The 16089-nt window shown below is 46.0% G+C and overlaps 2 protein-coding genes across 34 annotated transcripts in view; one reads left to right on the forward strand and one right to left on the reverse strand.

The window, feature by feature from the left end:
• The window catches only part of ZNF565 (zinc finger protein 565), a 32099-nt gene extending 21233 nt beyond the window's left edge, over positions 1-10866 (reverse strand). Inside the window, exons 1-2 of one of the 5 annotated variants that reach the window (XM_033225878.1) lie at positions 10670-10866; positions 483-556 (exon numbers count right to left, since the gene is read on the reverse strand). In XM_033225878.1, coding sequence (XP_033081769.1) covers positions 483-491 — 9 coding nt within the window. In that variant the 5' untranslated portion in view covers positions 492-556; positions 10670-10866. Of the gene's footprint in view, positions 1-482; positions 557-1370; positions 1560-9655; positions 10360-10403; positions 10534-10669 lie in introns of those variants that run through there. The other 4 variants (XM_033225877.1, XM_033225879.1, XM_033225876.1 and 1 more) reach the window with 4 other exon arrangements.
• The window catches only part of ZNF146 (zinc finger protein 146), a 29355-nt gene continuing 23649 nt past the window's right edge, over positions 10384-16089 (forward strand). For 4 of the 29 annotated variants that reach the window (XM_033225894.1, XM_033225889.1, XM_033225899.1 and 1 more), the window contains exons 1-2: positions 10695-10802; positions 14639-14712. The gene's annotated coding sequence lies outside the window, so the exon portion shown is untranslated. Of the gene's footprint in view, positions 10979-14638; positions 14713-15090; positions 15101-15471; positions 15482-16089 lie in introns of those variants that run through there. The other 25 variants (XM_033225890.1, XM_033225885.1, XM_033225895.1 and 22 more) reach the window with 14 other exon arrangements.

The raw sequence follows: 16089 nt of genomic DNA on the forward strand, positions 1-16089 counted from the left end.
GTCTCGTTCTGTCTCCCAGGGTGGAGTGTAGTGGGGCAATCTTGGCTCCCTACAACCTCTATCTCCTGGGTTCAAACGATTCTCCTGCCTCAGCCTCCTGAGTAGCTGGGACTACAGGTATGCAGTACCACGCCTGGCTAATTTTTATATTTTTAGTAGAGACGGGGTTTCACCATGTTGTCCAGGCTGGTCTCGAACTCCTGGCCTCAAGCGATCCGCCCGCCTCAGCCTCCCAAAGTGCTGAGATTACAGGCATGCGCCACCACACCCAGCCTATGCTCTGCCTCTGCTAAGAGGACTACAGACACGTGGACAATGCTGGAGAGGAGAGGGCCACCGAGGGACTTGGGCACCATCACTCATCTCCTGGAATGGATGAACTGTGAAAAGGATACAGGGAAGCTCCAGGATAAAAAACACAGTGTCCATATAATCTGGGGTGAAGACAGATTATTCTAAGGATAGAAGGAATTTCAACATACCTGGGCCATGGCTTTTAGAACTATTTGACCTGCTCTGATTTCTCTGGATTCTTCTCTTGGACAAGTGCAGAGTCCTGAAAAAGCAAAATGGGGGGAGATGGGGTAACCTCTGATAAACCGAGCTTGCCTCAGCACTCCCAAATAGATGAGCTTAAAAGAACTGTACTTCCAATGTCTCAGATCTGCTTCTCCCGCCTCTCCATGTCCTACCACACAAGAACTAACATTAAGAACTAGAGAGTTGGCCAGGCGTGGTGGCTCACGCCTGTAATCCTAGCACCTTGGGAGGCTGAGGCACGAGAATTGCTCAAACCTGAAAGGTGGAGGTTGCAGTGAGCCGAGACTGTGCCACCACACTCCAGCCTGGGCAACAGAGCGAGACTTGGTCTCAAAACAAACAAACAAAATACAAAACAAAACAAAACTGCAGAGTTAACAAAACCCAGTCTCTTCCTAAACAGTAAGGAACCTAAAAGCAGAAAGATGGTTTCAAAGTAGATGTACTGCAGCACTGACACAGAACGCAGGCATTACCAAGGGAGGGATTATGGCGGACACAGTCCTCCATCTTGTTGATGCTAAACTTGGCCCTAGATGGGGCCTAGAAGGCTCCCACCTGCTTCAAATTACAGCAAGGATATTACAACTTACACTCACTTGATGCATAGGATGAGGACGGTACCATCAGGCTAGGAACACAGACAATCTATGCAGGCCAAATCTTGAATAAAACACATCCCTAAACAAAGTCTTCTAGCTTCTCTGGGCTCAACAGGCAAAACCTCCTGGGCATCTCACTGGCTCCACTTCCTCCTTCCAAGTCCAAAATGGGACAACACCATGCACACTATAGGCCCTGTCAATGCCTCCAGCCCCAGTTCGACTCACCAGACAGAAGCAAGAAAGCCCCAGTAATACAGGCCTCTTGCTTGCATATCCACACATCCAGAGTACTGCCCTCCATGGGAACTCAATTTCTAGAAGCCTCTTGGCCCAGCACTCTTTATTTCTCATCTGAGCCCTCCCTACTGCTTTCATTCTTTTTTTTTTTTTTTTTTTTTTTTTAAGACTAGACAGCCAGGTGCAGTGGCTCACACCTGTAATTCCAGCACTTTGAGAGGCCAAGGTGGGTGGATCACCTGAGGTTGGGAGTTCAAGACCTGCCTAACCAACATGGAGAAACCCCATCTCAACTAAAAGTACAAAAAATTGGCAGGGCGTGGTGGTGCATGCCTGTAATCTCAGCTACTCAGGAGGCTGAGGCAGGAGAATTGCTTGAACCCGAGAGGCAGAGGTTGTGGTGAGCTGAGATCGCACCATTGCAGTCTAGCCTGGGCTACAAAAGTAAAACTCTGTCTGATAGATATGGAGGCAGAGAAAAGGAAGTCAGAGTTCTTTCATATTTACTGGGCTCCTGTCTCAACTGGCACTGTTCTAGGCAAGAGGAAAGAAAATAATTCAAGTCCCAGTTGATCTCATATTCTGTTTTTTTTTTTTTTTTGAGACAGAATCTCGCTCTGTCACCCAGGCTGCAGTGCACTGATGAACTCTTGGCTCACTGCAACCCCCACCTCCTAGGTGCAAGCAATTCTTTTGCCTCAGCCTCCCAAGTAGCTGGAATTACAAGCGTGCACCATCATGCTCTGCTAATTTTTGTAACTTTTGTAGAGACGGGGTCTTGCCATGTTGGCCAGGCTGGTCTTCAACTCCTGACCTCAAGTGATTGGCCCACCTCGGCCTCCCAGAGTGCTGGGATGACAGGCATAAGCGACTGCACCCAGCCCGTACACCTTCATTTTCTAATCCCTGATGTCATCTCCAGCATTATCTGCCTCTAGATTCTAGAGCTAATTAAATTTAAATTTAGATTAATTAAAATCAAATAAAAACTTTAGTTTCTCAGCCATTCTAGCCACATTTCATATGCTCAGTAGCCACCTATGACTACAATATTTACAGCACAGATTTGAAGATTTCCATCCTCACAGAACATCCTGTTGGATAGCACTTATCTAGACCTTTCCGCAAACTACACAACTCATTCCAAATCATTCTCAGTCTCCCAAACACACCATTCGCTTTCAGTCCAGTGTTTTTGCCATTGCATTTCACTGTGCTCAGAATATTCTCTGTCCCTTTTCTGCCTATTAAACCTCCCTGAGATTTCAGAACCCAATTCCTATTCTACATTTTACAGAAAAGTTTTCTCGACACCATCCCCACTGATTAAGTTAGTCTTCCTTAGCTGGGCTCAGTAGCTCACATCTGTAATCCCAGCACTTTTGGAGGTTGAGGTAGGCAGATCACTTGAGCTCAGGAGTTCAAGACTAGCCTGGCCAACATGGCAAAACCATATCTGTACCAAAAATGCAAAAATTAGCCAGGTGTGATGGTGCATGCCTGTGATCCTAGCTACTTGGGAGGCCAAGGTGGAAGGATCACTTGAGTCTGGGAGGCAGAGCTTGCAGTGATCCGAGATCGTGCCGCTGCACTCCAGCCTGGGTGACAGAGTGAAACCCCATTTCAAAAAAAAAAAAGTATTTCTTTTGACACACCCCCTATAGGAAGCTTCTTGCACCTCTAATTAGATCAGATTTAATACCCTTGTTAGGCCAGGCACAGTGGCTCATACCCCGCTAATCCCAACACTTTGGGAGGCCAGGGTGGGCTGATCACTTGAGGCAAGGAGTTCAAGACCAGCCTGGCCAATATGGTCAAACCGTGTCTCTACTAAAAATACAAAAATTCAGCTGGGCGTGGTGGCGTGCACCTGCACTCCCAGCTACTCAGGAGGTTGAGGCAGGAGAATACAAAAAAAAATTAGCCAGGCATGGTGGTAGGTGCCTGTAATCCCAGCTACTCGGGAGGCTGAGGCAGGAGAATCACTTGAACCCGGGAGGCGGGGGTTGCAGTGAGCCAAGATCACGGTACTGCACTCCAGCCTGGCGCAAGACTCTGTCTCAAAAAAACAAAACAAAACAAACAAACGACAACGACAAACAAACAAACAAAAAACAAAGAAAAAGAAATGGGTCTTAGCCAGTGTGGTAGGCATTACTAATGTTTCACCATTATCCAGTTTTGGGCACAAAGAAAATGACATTTTCCAGCCCCTTGCACTTAGGTAGGGCCATGCACTGCTTTAGCCAGTGAAATCTCAGCTGAGGTGATGACTGTCACTTCAGTTGAAGGCACCGGAAAGACTGCACAATTCTCCAGTTTTTCTCTTCGTGCATGTGGTGACCATCTGTGTTTCAGATGATGCAGCCAAGGGTGGCGGACCTTCTTTGGTGTGGAACCCTGTCTCTGCTGACCCACACGGGACATGTACGCGAGCAGAAATAAAATGCTATTCTGTAAGCCACTGAGATTCACGGGCTGTTTGCCACCACAGCATAACTTAGCCTGTCCTAACCAATACACAAATTAGGCTATACTTTGACTAGATAAAAATTCTGACTCAGACGCTTGGTCAATGTGAGAAAGAGCAATTTTTAAAAAGAGGAAGCTTCAGAAATAACAGCAGAGCTGTCCAATTCCAGCTCCATATGTCTCAAAGGGATTTTTCACAAACCCACAATGTGAAACAAAATGTGAATTGTGAGTTACAGGACAATTTTTTTTTTTTTTGCGAGGGGAACAGGATCTCACTCTCACCCAGGCTGGAGGGCAGTGGCACAGTCATAGCTTCAGCCTCTTGGGCTAAGGTGATTCTCCCGCTTCAGCCTCCCAAATAGCTGAGACCACAGGCATGCCACTACACCTGGCTAATTTTTAAATTTTTTGTAAAGACAGGATCTCAATATGTTGCCTAGTCTGGTCTTGAACTCTTGGCCTTAAGTGATCCTCCCACCTCAGCCTCCTAAAGTGCTGGGATTGCAGGTGTGAGCCCCTGTGCCCAGCCTATAAGTTGATTCTGATCCAGCAAAACCATGCTGTTTTAGAGCTCCAACATCAAAACTTTGTACAAATCCTTCTGGAAAGTTGAGCCATCTCTACACCACCTAGTAAAATTTGAAGCTGTATGCCTAAATGTTCCCTGTCTCTGCAATTCACATTCTTTAGGGCCTGGGATCCCACATCACAAGGGCCTGGGCTGGGGGGCTGGGAGAAGTTGGCCAAGTTATGGGAGCTAGGCAGGTACAGGAATCTCCATCTTAACCTTAGTAATCTCTTCCTGAAAAAGCGACCACTCTGAGTAAAAACTCTAACCAAAAGCCTTTTTCCCAGTGTTTTTATTTTTATTTTTTTGAGATAGGGTCTCATTCTGTCACTCAGGCTGGAGTGCAGTGGCATGATCACAGCTCACTGCAACCTTGACCTCCCAGACTCAAGAGATCCTCCTACCTCAGCCTCCCAAATAGCTGGGACTACAGGCGTGCATCACTACGTCTGGCTAGTTTTTAATTTTTTGTAGAGATGAGGTTTCATCATGTTGCCCAGGCTGGCCTCAAACTCCTGGGCTCAAACAATTCTCCCACCTCGACCTCTCATAGTGCCAAGATTACAGGAGTGAGCCACTGCACCCTAAAATGGTAAATTCCTTCCTACGTTTATTTAACCATAAAACCAAAAAAGTGACAATAGTGGTTACTGAAATAGGTAAGTGGGAACTGGGTAGAAAGAATGGGGGCCGGGTGCGGTGGCTCATGCCTATAATCCCAGCACTTTGGGAGGCCAAGGCAGGCGGCAACAGGGTGAAACCCCATTTCCACAAAAACACAAAAATTAGCCGGGCATGATGGTGGATGCCTGTAATCCCAGGTACTTGGGAGGCTGAGGTGGGAAAATTGCTTGAACTCGAGAGGTGGAGGTTGCTGTGAGCCGAGATTGGGCCACTGCACTCCAGCCTGGGTGACAGAGCGGGACTCCGTCTCAAAAAAAAAAAAAACAAAAAACAAACAAACAAACAAAAAACAATGGGCAATGGCATTAGGAGAGAAGAAATGATGGAGGAGTGACTCAGTAAATCCTTTTGCTTGATTCTGACTTTTAGAACAATGTGATTGTTTCACATACTCTGAAAAATCATTAAACTCAACCAGGATGTGTGGGGAACCCAAAATAAAATACAAACAGTAACACATGAACAATCTACATTACACATGAATATTATGAATACAAAGGGTTTAGGGAAGAAAGTAGTTTTAGAAAACTGTATTTTCACTATATACTGTAAGACTAAAGACAAAAAGAACTGCATGGTATGTGGAGGTCAGCAATTCTTAAGTTACTTTTTACACACGACTGAGCAAATAAATAAAATATATTACGGTTCATGTGAGCCACAATTTTCAAGGTCAAAGAAAGGAGTTACAAAAAGGAAAATGGAGGCAAGACATGATGGTTCACATCTATAATCTCAGAACTTTGGGATGCCAAGGAAGGAGCATCACTTGAGGTCAGGAGCTCGAGACCAGCCAGGGCAAATAGTGAGACCCTTGTCTCCACAAAAAAATTTAAAATTATATTTTAAAAAAAGGAAATGGAGGCCAGGCGTGGTGGCTCATGCTTGTAATTACAGCACTTTGGGAGGCGGAGGCGGGAGGATCACCTGAAGTCAGGAGTTTGAGACCAGCCTGACCACCATGGCAAAAACCCGTCTCTACTAAAAATACAAAAAAAATTAGCTGGGTGTGGTGGTGGGCACCTGTAGTCCCAGCTACTCAGGAGGCTGAGGCAGGAGAATTGCTTGAACCCGGGAGGTGGAAGGTGCAGTGAGCCGAGATGGTGCCATTGCACTTCAGCCTGGGCAACAAGAGTAAAACTCTGTCTCAAAAAAAAATAAAAAATAAAAAAAGGAAATGGAGAGAACTCTAGAATGAACCCTGTAGTGTTGCACTGAAATGGAGAACTCATGAATTATTTGTATATACATACATGTAAACATATTTCATAGCTGAGAGGACCTGGAAGCAATGAAATCTCAGAAGCAATGAAGATATCTAACCTTGGTTTCAAAAAATCTTTTTTTTTTTTTTTTTTTTTTTGAGAGAGGGTCTTGTTTCATCACCCAGGCTGGAATGCAGTGGTGTAATCTTGGCTTGCTGCAACCTCTGCCTCCCGGGCTCAACCAATCCTCCTGCCTCAACCTCCCGAGTAGCTGGGACTACAGGTACTTGCCACCACACCTGGCTGAAAAAAATCATTTTCTAATAAAGGGAACCAATGGTCCCTGGGAAATTTGTAGATTCCAGGACTGGGGCAGGGAAAGTACCGTATCAATGTGGAACACCTTGCAGTGCCAGAAAATAAATAATAAATATAATAAATAAAGAGGCCACATTGAAAGGACACAGAAATCAATTAGAAGGGGCTCCCAGTGGCCAAATGTGTGATAATTTGAGCAAAAAAATAATGATAGCAATGAATATATAACCTACAGAAGAAATTATAACCTACAGAAGAAATTCCAGTCTATACTTATAGAAATAATTTAGTAAATAAATAAATGCGGAAGAAGAAAAATATCTTTCTAACAGTAAGATTCTAATCAATAAGGCCGGGTGAGGTGGCTCACGCCTGTAATACCAGCATTTTGGGAGGCCAAGGTGGGCAGATCACCTGAGATCAGGAGTTCGGGACCAGCCTGTCTAACATGGTGAAAATCCATCTCTACTAAAAATACAATCATTAGCCGGGCATGGTGGTGCGTGCCTGTAATCCCAGCAACCTGGGAGGTTGAGGCAGGAGAATCGCTTGAACCCAGGAGGCAGAGGCTGCAGTGAGCCTAGATCATGCCACTGCATTCCCAGGCTGGGCAACAAGAGCCAAACTCCATTTCACACACACACAAAAATAAATAAATAAATAAATATATATTCTAATTAATAAACATAGAAGGGATGATGGAAACAAACCAAAAAACCCCACAATTTGACAAATTGCTGGTAACAACTTTTTCAGGCAAGCGTCATCGATGGATAAGACTAATAATGAAAGTAGGATAAGAAACGGGATATTCACATAGACAAAGTATTTCTTCACGAGACATGTATCAATTATAATGGGAAAAACAGTGACTTTGCAGCAGAGAAATCTGGCAATCACCATCTTAACCAAGTGGTTAAAATTAACACCACTCATAGTGTAACAAATTGACCTCGTGGGTCCCTGGCATGATGCACTCAGAAGGGTACATTGCTTTTGGAGTATTCTTGCCCCAAAGGCAGAATCTGAATTTAATCAACAGGAAATATCAGATAATCCCAAAGAGAGGAACATTCTACACTACAGATCTACAAAATAAATGGCCAACATAGTGAAACCCCCTCTGTATTAAAAATACAAAAAATTGGCTGGGCGTGTCAAAGGAGTTACAAAAAGGAAAATGGAGACCAGACACGGTGGTTCACATCTCTAATCCCAGCACTTTGGAATGCTGAGGCAGGAGGATCACTTGAGGCCAGGAGTTCGGACCAGCCTGGCCAACATGGTGAAACCCTGTCTCTACTAAAATTATAAAAAGTCAGCTGAGTGTGGCGGCACATGCCTGTAATCTCAGCTTCTCAGGAGGCTGAGGCAGAAGAATCGCTTGAGCTGGGGAGGCGGAAGTTGCAGTGAGCTATCACAGCACTGCACTCCAGCCTGGGTGACACAGCAGGACTCCATCTCAAAAAAAAAAAAAAAAAAAAAGGAAAGAAAAGAAAGAAGGCCGGGCGCGGTGGCTCAAGCCTGTAATCCTGTAATCCCAGCACTTTGGGAGGCCGAGACGGGCGGATCACAAGGTCAGGAGATCGAGACCATCCTGGCTAACACGGTGAAACCCCGTCTCTACTAAAAAATACAAAAAAACTAGCCGGGCGAGGTGGCGGGCGCCTGTAGTCCCAGCTACTCCGGAGGCTGAGGCAGGAGAATGGCATGAACCCGGGAGGCGGAGCTTGCAGTGAGCTGAGATCCGGCCACTGCACTCCAGCCTGGGCAACAGAGCGAGACTCGGTCTCAAAAAAAAAAAAAAAAAAAAAAAGAAAAGAAAGAAAAAAAACAAGAGTAAATGGGAATTCTATTTTTGTAACATTTTAAAGTATTAAATTAATTCAAAATGAAAAGCAAAGAAAAAAATTTAAAAGAACATTAGGTATGCAGGGAGCAGAGAGGATATAGGCCTTTCAGTACATCTCCAAGGCATCCAGTAAATTACTCCTATGCCAAATACTGGAGACCAGGTTACTTTGGTGGGGGTGAGGGTGATGGTACAGCGGTTCTGAAGTTTCAGAAGAAGGAAAGAAAAGCATGTCCTGAAAAACAAGAAGGATTTCAGGGAAATAGAATAAAACCTGATGTACTTGAACTTGGCACCTTTCTTGGAGAAGGGTTAAGAGAAAGGAATCATGAACAACCAGGTCATTTTTGAACCATCATCCCCCTCCCTACCACATAGGGGAGTGTGGTCAGAGAAGACCAGGCATTTGCCTAAATCCAGTGTCACTCAGAAAGGCTGAGGTCACTACTGTCCAGGGCCAGAATCTGTCCTAACTTCTGCATGGGTCAAGAGCTACAATCACTAGCACACTTAGTGCTGCACATATAGTCAGTGTCACACAAACATAACCACAAATCCACTCTTTTATATTTTTGAGACAGGGTCTCACTCTGTCACCCATGCTGGAGTGCAGTGGCTCAAACACAGCTCACTGCAGCCTTGACCTCTCAAGCTCGAGATCCTCCCACTTCAGCTTCCTGGGTAGCTGCGACCACAGGCGCGGACCACCACACTCAGATAATTTTTAATTTTTTTTTTTTTTGAGATGAAGTCTTGCTCTTGTCCCCCAGGCTAGAGTGTGATGGTGAGATCTTGGCTCACTGCAACCTCTGCCTCCTGGGGTCAAGTGATTCTCCTACCTCAGCCCCTGGAACAGCTGGGATTACAGGCATCTGCCACCACACCCAGCTAATTTTTGTACTTTTAGTAGAGATGGGGTTTCGTCATGTTGGCCAGGCTGATCTAGAACGCCTGACCTCACGTGATTCACCCACCTCGGCCTCCCAAAGTGCTGGGATTACAGGCGTGAGCCACACCGTGCCCGGCCTTTTCTTTTTTTTTTTGTACAGGCCAGTCTCGAACTCCTGGGCTCAAGTGATCCTCCCACCTTGGCCTCCCAAAGTGCTGATGTGAGCCACAACACCTGGCCCTACATCCACTCTTGAGACACAGTACACAATCACAGACCCACCTTCACCTCCATACCTTTCCAGTCACAATACCTTTCCAGTCACAATCACATACCCGCTAAGCACACCTAGTCACACAATCTACTCTCCACTGTGATACACAGTCACTCCCATATAGTCGCAAGTCCCACATACCAACACCCACAAATGCCTCATGTAGTCACAATCACACACCCACTCAGGGGACACACGCCATCACTGGCACTTTACAGCACCCAGTCACAACTGAACTTTCACTGTGGACATACACACAGTCACACTCACACAAGCAGTGGCACCCCACTCCTGCATACACAGCACCACTCACCCCCCTGCCACACACACACCAAGGGACACAGGAACACACAAGCGGCGTCACCGCATAGTCAGGCACAGACAACCAAAACCACGCACAAACCTTGGAGACATGAATCACAACCGCACACCCGCAGTGGTCACACAGTCACAACTGTACTCACACCCCAGGAACAGGGCGAACAGACCACATATACAACGGGGACACACGCATTATCACCCCCGGTCACAAGGACCCTGCACCCCGCTACTCACTATCACACATGGTTACCAAAAAACCACCAGACAGACACCCTGGAGACAGGCGGTTACACCTGCACAGTTGCAGACACCCACACCCGGCCATACAGTCACACACATTCAGAACCGCGCATCCGCAGCCCGCTCCCGCCTGCGCGCACAGATCCGAGGCTCCGGACACGCCCCGGCCCCGCCCAGGACTCCCAGACCCCTCACCTTCTGCCTCCCCTGGTCGCGTCCGGGTCCTTGCGGAGCTAACAAGCTCGCCACGACGTCAAGAACGACGTAACGTCAGGTCGCTGTGGGCTCTGGGAATTGTAGTCCAGCGCCACATCGGCCAGAGACAAAATGGCGTTCTCTTATTTCTGAGTCGGGGCCTGACCCGTTTTGACATTTTTGCGCCCGCGAGGCTTCGAAGAGGGCGTCGCCACTCCAGACCCTCCAGCAAGCTTGAAGTCATCTAACGCTAAAGGACTACTTACCTCAAGAGCTCCATCGTCACAGAAGGAGGCGGCCAGGTTCGCGGGGGGAGGGGAGGAGACGGAGAGTCGACCAGTAAAGCCTCAAGGGAAATGTAGTCCAAGGCCTGAGAAGCGGCGTTGCTGGTAATAGAAGGTAATTCAGTACCAGCCTGGGCCTGGCCGCGGTGACCGAGGCGGGCCGCGTCGCGGAGATTTCTGGGAGTGCTTCCTCGCCTTCGGAGTGCGCAAGCGTAGCGCACCGAGTGGACATTTTGGTCTTTGTCCGCGGGTCAGTACGGCCCCTGGGTCCACGTGGCGCGAAAGTAGGAGGTGGGATCTGGGCGTCTCGGGTCGGTCGGACCGGGGAGGTTAAAGGGGAGGATTCCTGATCTTTAGGGGCGCGGCGCGAGGGCAGGGAGTGGGTCTAAGAGCTTCTGGCCTACGTGCAGGGCGGAGGTGGGGGCCTCTGAGGCGGGTTTGAGCCAGTGTGACCCTGAGTTTGTCCGCAAAGTTTGACCCGATGTTTGGGATTGTTGAGTGAATGTGAAACTGGGTGTGGGATTGTGTGTGATTGTGCCTAAGAGGGAGATGTAGGAGACCAACATTGAGGTATAACGTTTGAGCTGCACTTCCCTTGTCGAAAGTGCTGATAATTATAACGGTGCCATCTTCCTGGAGCGTCTTTTTTACTTGAAAATGGAAGGTGTGGAAAAGCTAAGTGTTGAGTAATTTTAAAACGAGTTTTTATATAAAAGCATTTCTTTTTAATTGGAGTGGAATGCAAATCACCGTGACTTTTTTTTTTTTTTAAACGAGTGTTTCAGAAGAACTTTTGTTTCGGGGTGCCTGCTTCGAACTGTTCAAATCCCTAAATCTTTGGGGTGTTTTAATAGGGCTGTTAAGCAGAGCCCTAGATTAAATACCATTGTACGCTTTAAGAAGCAATGCCATATAGCGGCGCCCAGGATGAAGGAGTCAAAGGTTTTAGGTTAGGCACAGTTATCCTCATTTTTTGAAGAAAGCTTAATTGTTGCTGTGTTTTTGAGTCTGGACTAAATCCTAGGTGTCTTAATTTCTTAGTGAGTCGAGGCGTTCTCAGGTTGTATGGATTTTGTGAAGTGATAAAGAAAACTACTGACAAAGATGCGTTTTCTAAGGAAATCACCCCCCCCCCGCCGTCGTCATTGACATAGTTTTAAATTATAAAAAATTAATTGAGTACCAAATTAATATCTACAAATAAATAGCTTTCTGATTTACAAATATCAATTAGAATACATAATTGAAGAAAACTAATATTTACAATAGCAGTAAAAAGATAAAGTATTATGGAAAAAACTTGGGAAAGGTTCAAAACTATTGGGAAAGAACTTTAAAATACTACTAAGGGGCGTGACATGTGAACAAATAAATATACCATGTGACATTAAGAAGTGTGAGCAAACTTAAGTAAACATATGAAATTAAATGTGATCTTGGTCGGGCGCGGTGGCTAGCACTTTGGGAGGCCGAGATGGGTGGATTACCTGAGGTCAGGAGTTTGAGACCAACCTGGCCAACATTGTGAAATCCTATCTCTACTAAAAAATAAAAATAAAAAACTACAAAAATTAGCCGGGTGTGGTGGCCGGCGCCTGTAATCTCAGCTACTGCGGAGGCTGAGGCAGGAGAATCGCTTGAACCGGGAGGCAGAGGTTGCAGTGAGCGGAAATCTCGCCACTGCACTCCAGCCTGGACAAGAGCGAGACTCCATCTCAGATAATAATAATAATAATAATGTGATCCTAGTAAAAGTATGGACAGGCTTTTCTCTTTTGGAACTAGGGGAACTGATCCTAGACTTACTATGGAAAAACAAACAAGCTGCAAGAGCCAGTAACTGAAAAATAAAAGGCGTTGGCTAGGGGCCGTGGCTCACGCCTGTAATCCCAGCACTTTGGGAGGCCGAGGTGGGTGGATCATGAGGTCAGGAGATCAAGGCCATCCTGGCTAACACGGTGAAACCCTGTCTCTACTAAAACAAATATTAAAAAATTAGCCAGGCGTGGTGGTGGGCACATGTAGTCCCAGCTACTCGGGAGGCTGAGACAGGAGAATGGCGTGAACCTGGGAGGCGGAGCTTGCAGTGAGCCGAGATTGCGTCACAGCACTCCAGCCAGGGCGACAGAGCGAGACTCCGTCTCAAAAAAAAAAAAAAAAAAGGCCGGGCGCGGTGGCTCAAGCCTGTAATCCCAGCACTTTGGGAGGCCGAGATGGGCGGATCACGAGGTCAGGAGATCGAGACCATCCTGGCTAACACGGTGAAACCCCGTCTCTACTAAAAAAATACAAAAAACTAGCCGGGCGCGGTGGCGGGCGCCTGTAGTCCCAGCTACTCCGGAGGCTGAGGCAGGAGAATGGCGTGAACCCGGGAGGCGGAGCTTGCAGTGAGCTGAGATCCGGCCACTGCACTCCAGCCTGGGCGACAGAGCGAGACTCCGTCTCAAAAAAAAAAAAAAAAAAAAAAAAAAAAAAGGCACTGAGGTGTGGGGAGGTGGGAACCTGAGACATTTTAAAATATAAAGCGTCAGGTCGGGCGTGGTGGCTCAGACCTGTAATCCCAGCAGTTTAGGTGGCCAGAGCAGGAGGATGACTCAAGTCCAGGAATTAGAGATCAGCTTGGGCAACACAGTGAGATCTCCTGTAGTCCTAGCTGCTTGGGAGGCTGAGGTGGGAGGATGACTTGAGCCCAAGAGGTAAAGGCTGCAGTGAGCAGAGATCCTGGCGACTGCATTCCAGCTTGGTTGACAGCCAGACCCTGTCTTTTTTTTTTTTTTTTCGATGAAGTCTCTCTGTTGCCCAGGCTAGAGTGCAGTGGCACAATCTCTGCTGGCTGCAACCTCCGCCTCCTGGGTTCAAGCGATTTTCTTGCCTCAGCCTCCGGAGTAGCTAGGATTACAGGTGCCTGCCACCACGCCTGGCTAGTTTTTTGTATTTTTAGTAGAGAAAGGGTTTCACCAGGCTGGTCTCAAACTCTTGACCTCAAGTGATCTTCCCACCTCGGGCTCCCAAAATGCTAGGATTACAGACACGAGCCACTACGCCCGGTCGACCCTGTCTTAAGAAAGAAAGAAAGGAGAGAGAGAGAAGAAAGAAAAAAAAAACAGTTCATGCCCATCATTGGGAGTTTGGTGTACATCGATACAACAAAATCATACATAGCTGTAGAAAAGAATGAGGAGGAAGCTCTTTATATACTGGGACTGAAATAACTTCCAAATGTATTGTTAACAGAGAAGGCAAGGTGCAGAATGTAGAGTATGATGCACGATGCATTTGGAATAAGAAAAGGGGTAATAAGTATATGTATTTATAATACCAGCACTTTGGAAGGTCCAGGCGGGCCGATCACCTGAGGTCAGGAGTTTGAGACCAGCCTGACCAACATGGAGAAACCCCATCTCTGCTAAAAGTACAAAATTAGCAAGCTGGGCTGGTGCATGCCTGTTAATCCCAGCTACTTGGGAGGCTGAGGCAAGAGAATCGCTTGAACCCAGGAGGCGGAGGTTGCAGTGAACAGAAATTGCGCCATTGCACTCCAACCTGGGCAACAAGAGTGAAACTGTCTCAAAAAAAAAAAAAAAAATTCAAAAGATACGTAAGAAACTAATAAAACTGGCTATCTGTTGGGGGTGGGGGTACTGGAATAGGCAGGGCAAAAGCAAATAGGCATTTATGTTTGTTTTCTAACTATGAATGTAATATATATGCTAAAATTTATTTTTTGTTTTATTTTATTTTATTTTTTTGAGATGGAGTCTTGCTCTGTCACCCAGGCTGGAGTGCAGTGTGCTGCCATGCCTGGCTAATTTTTGTATTTTTAGTAGAGATGGGGTTTCACCATATTGACCAGGCTGGTCTCGAACTCCTGACCTCATGTGATCCACCTGCCTCGGTCTCCCAAAGTGCCAGGATTACAGGCGTGAGCTAATTTTTTTTTTTTTTTTAAAGGAAGACATAGGCCAAGGAGCCAGACTGCCTGTGTTAACTCCTTCCTCTGCCACTTGTTACCTTGGGGACCTCAGGTAGGTACTTAAACCGTGGGCTTCAGTTGCTCATTTCATAGTATACAGATAATAGCAATATTTGATTCAAACGGTGGTTGTGCAGCTCCAGAAGTTCATACATGTAAAATTCTAAGAATAGTCCCCAGTGTGTAGTAAGTACTTGATTAATGTTAAATGCTAGTACTTTTTATTACTAACTGCAATAAAATACTTCCTCAGAAAATGTAGTCCAGCCATTAGTACTGTGTCTGGTAGGAATTTCTGAAAGAATAAGATATGTAGAAGCACTTTTCTTGTTTATATATATATATATATATTTTTTTTTTTTTTTTTTTTTTTTTTTTTTGACGGAGTCTCACTCTGTCGCCCAGGCTGGAGTGCTGTGGCTGATGTCAGCTCACTGCAAGCTCCGCCTCCCTGGTTCATGCCATTCTCCCGCCTCGGCCTCCTGAGTAGCTGTTACTATAGGCGCCTGCCACCACATCCGGCTAATTTTGTTTTTGTATTTTTAGTAGAGATGGGGTTTCATGGTATGAGCCAGGATGGTATGGGTCTCCTGACATCGTGATCCACCTGCCTTGGCCTCCCCAAAGTCCTGGGATTACAGGCGTGAGCCACTGTGCCCGGCCTGATATTTCTATATGTTATTTTTTTTACTTCAAATTTTCTGTGGATGTTTCCTTTTTTAACTGGAATGAGGAAGTTAGATTTGTTTTTTGTGTTTTGAGATGGGGTCTCACTCTGTGGCTCAGGCTGGGTGCACTGGTGCGATCACAGCTCACTGCAGCATCCACCTCCTGGGCTCAAGAGACCTTCCCACCTCAGCCCCACCCCCACAGTGGTTGGGACTACAGGTGTGCCACCACCGCCTGCTAATTGTTAAACATTTTTTTGTATAGAGATAGGGTCTTACTGTGTTGCCCAGGCTGGAAGTTAGATTTCTGTGTTTGAGTTATATTTATCTTTAGAAAGTCATCACCACCCGCTCCTTTGGGAGAGTTGTTCTTTGATTTCTATGATTGCTTTCACATGGTTCTAATTCAGAATCTCTGATTTTTTTTTTTTTTAATTCTAATTGTGATTCATTTTTGGCCAGAATTCATCAGAAGTGATCTTAACGTACTTCAAATTGCATACCATTAGGAGAGATATACCAGATGGCTGGTGATTGTTACTTCCCTTTGACCAAAATGTTATGTTTACTTTGGTTCATTTTCCATCAATCATTTAGTGGATGGTTTTAAAACCAATAAATAATTCTTGGCTGGATGAGTAAATTTCTACAGGGCTTGTAAAGTGATGATTTTTTTGGGTTTTTTGTTGTTGTTTGTTTTGTATAAAAATATAGTACTCTATACGTTAAGAGAAACTTCTAGGAACAAACTAGAAATGATC

Source organism: Trachypithecus francoisi, unplaced genomic scaffold (assembly GCF_009764315.1).
Source record: "Trachypithecus francoisi isolate TF-2019V2 unplaced genomic scaffold, Tfra_2.0 Lachesis_group12, whole genome shotgun sequence".
Taxonomy (NCBI): Eukaryota; Metazoa; Chordata; class Mammalia; order Primates; family Cercopithecidae; genus Trachypithecus; species Trachypithecus francoisi.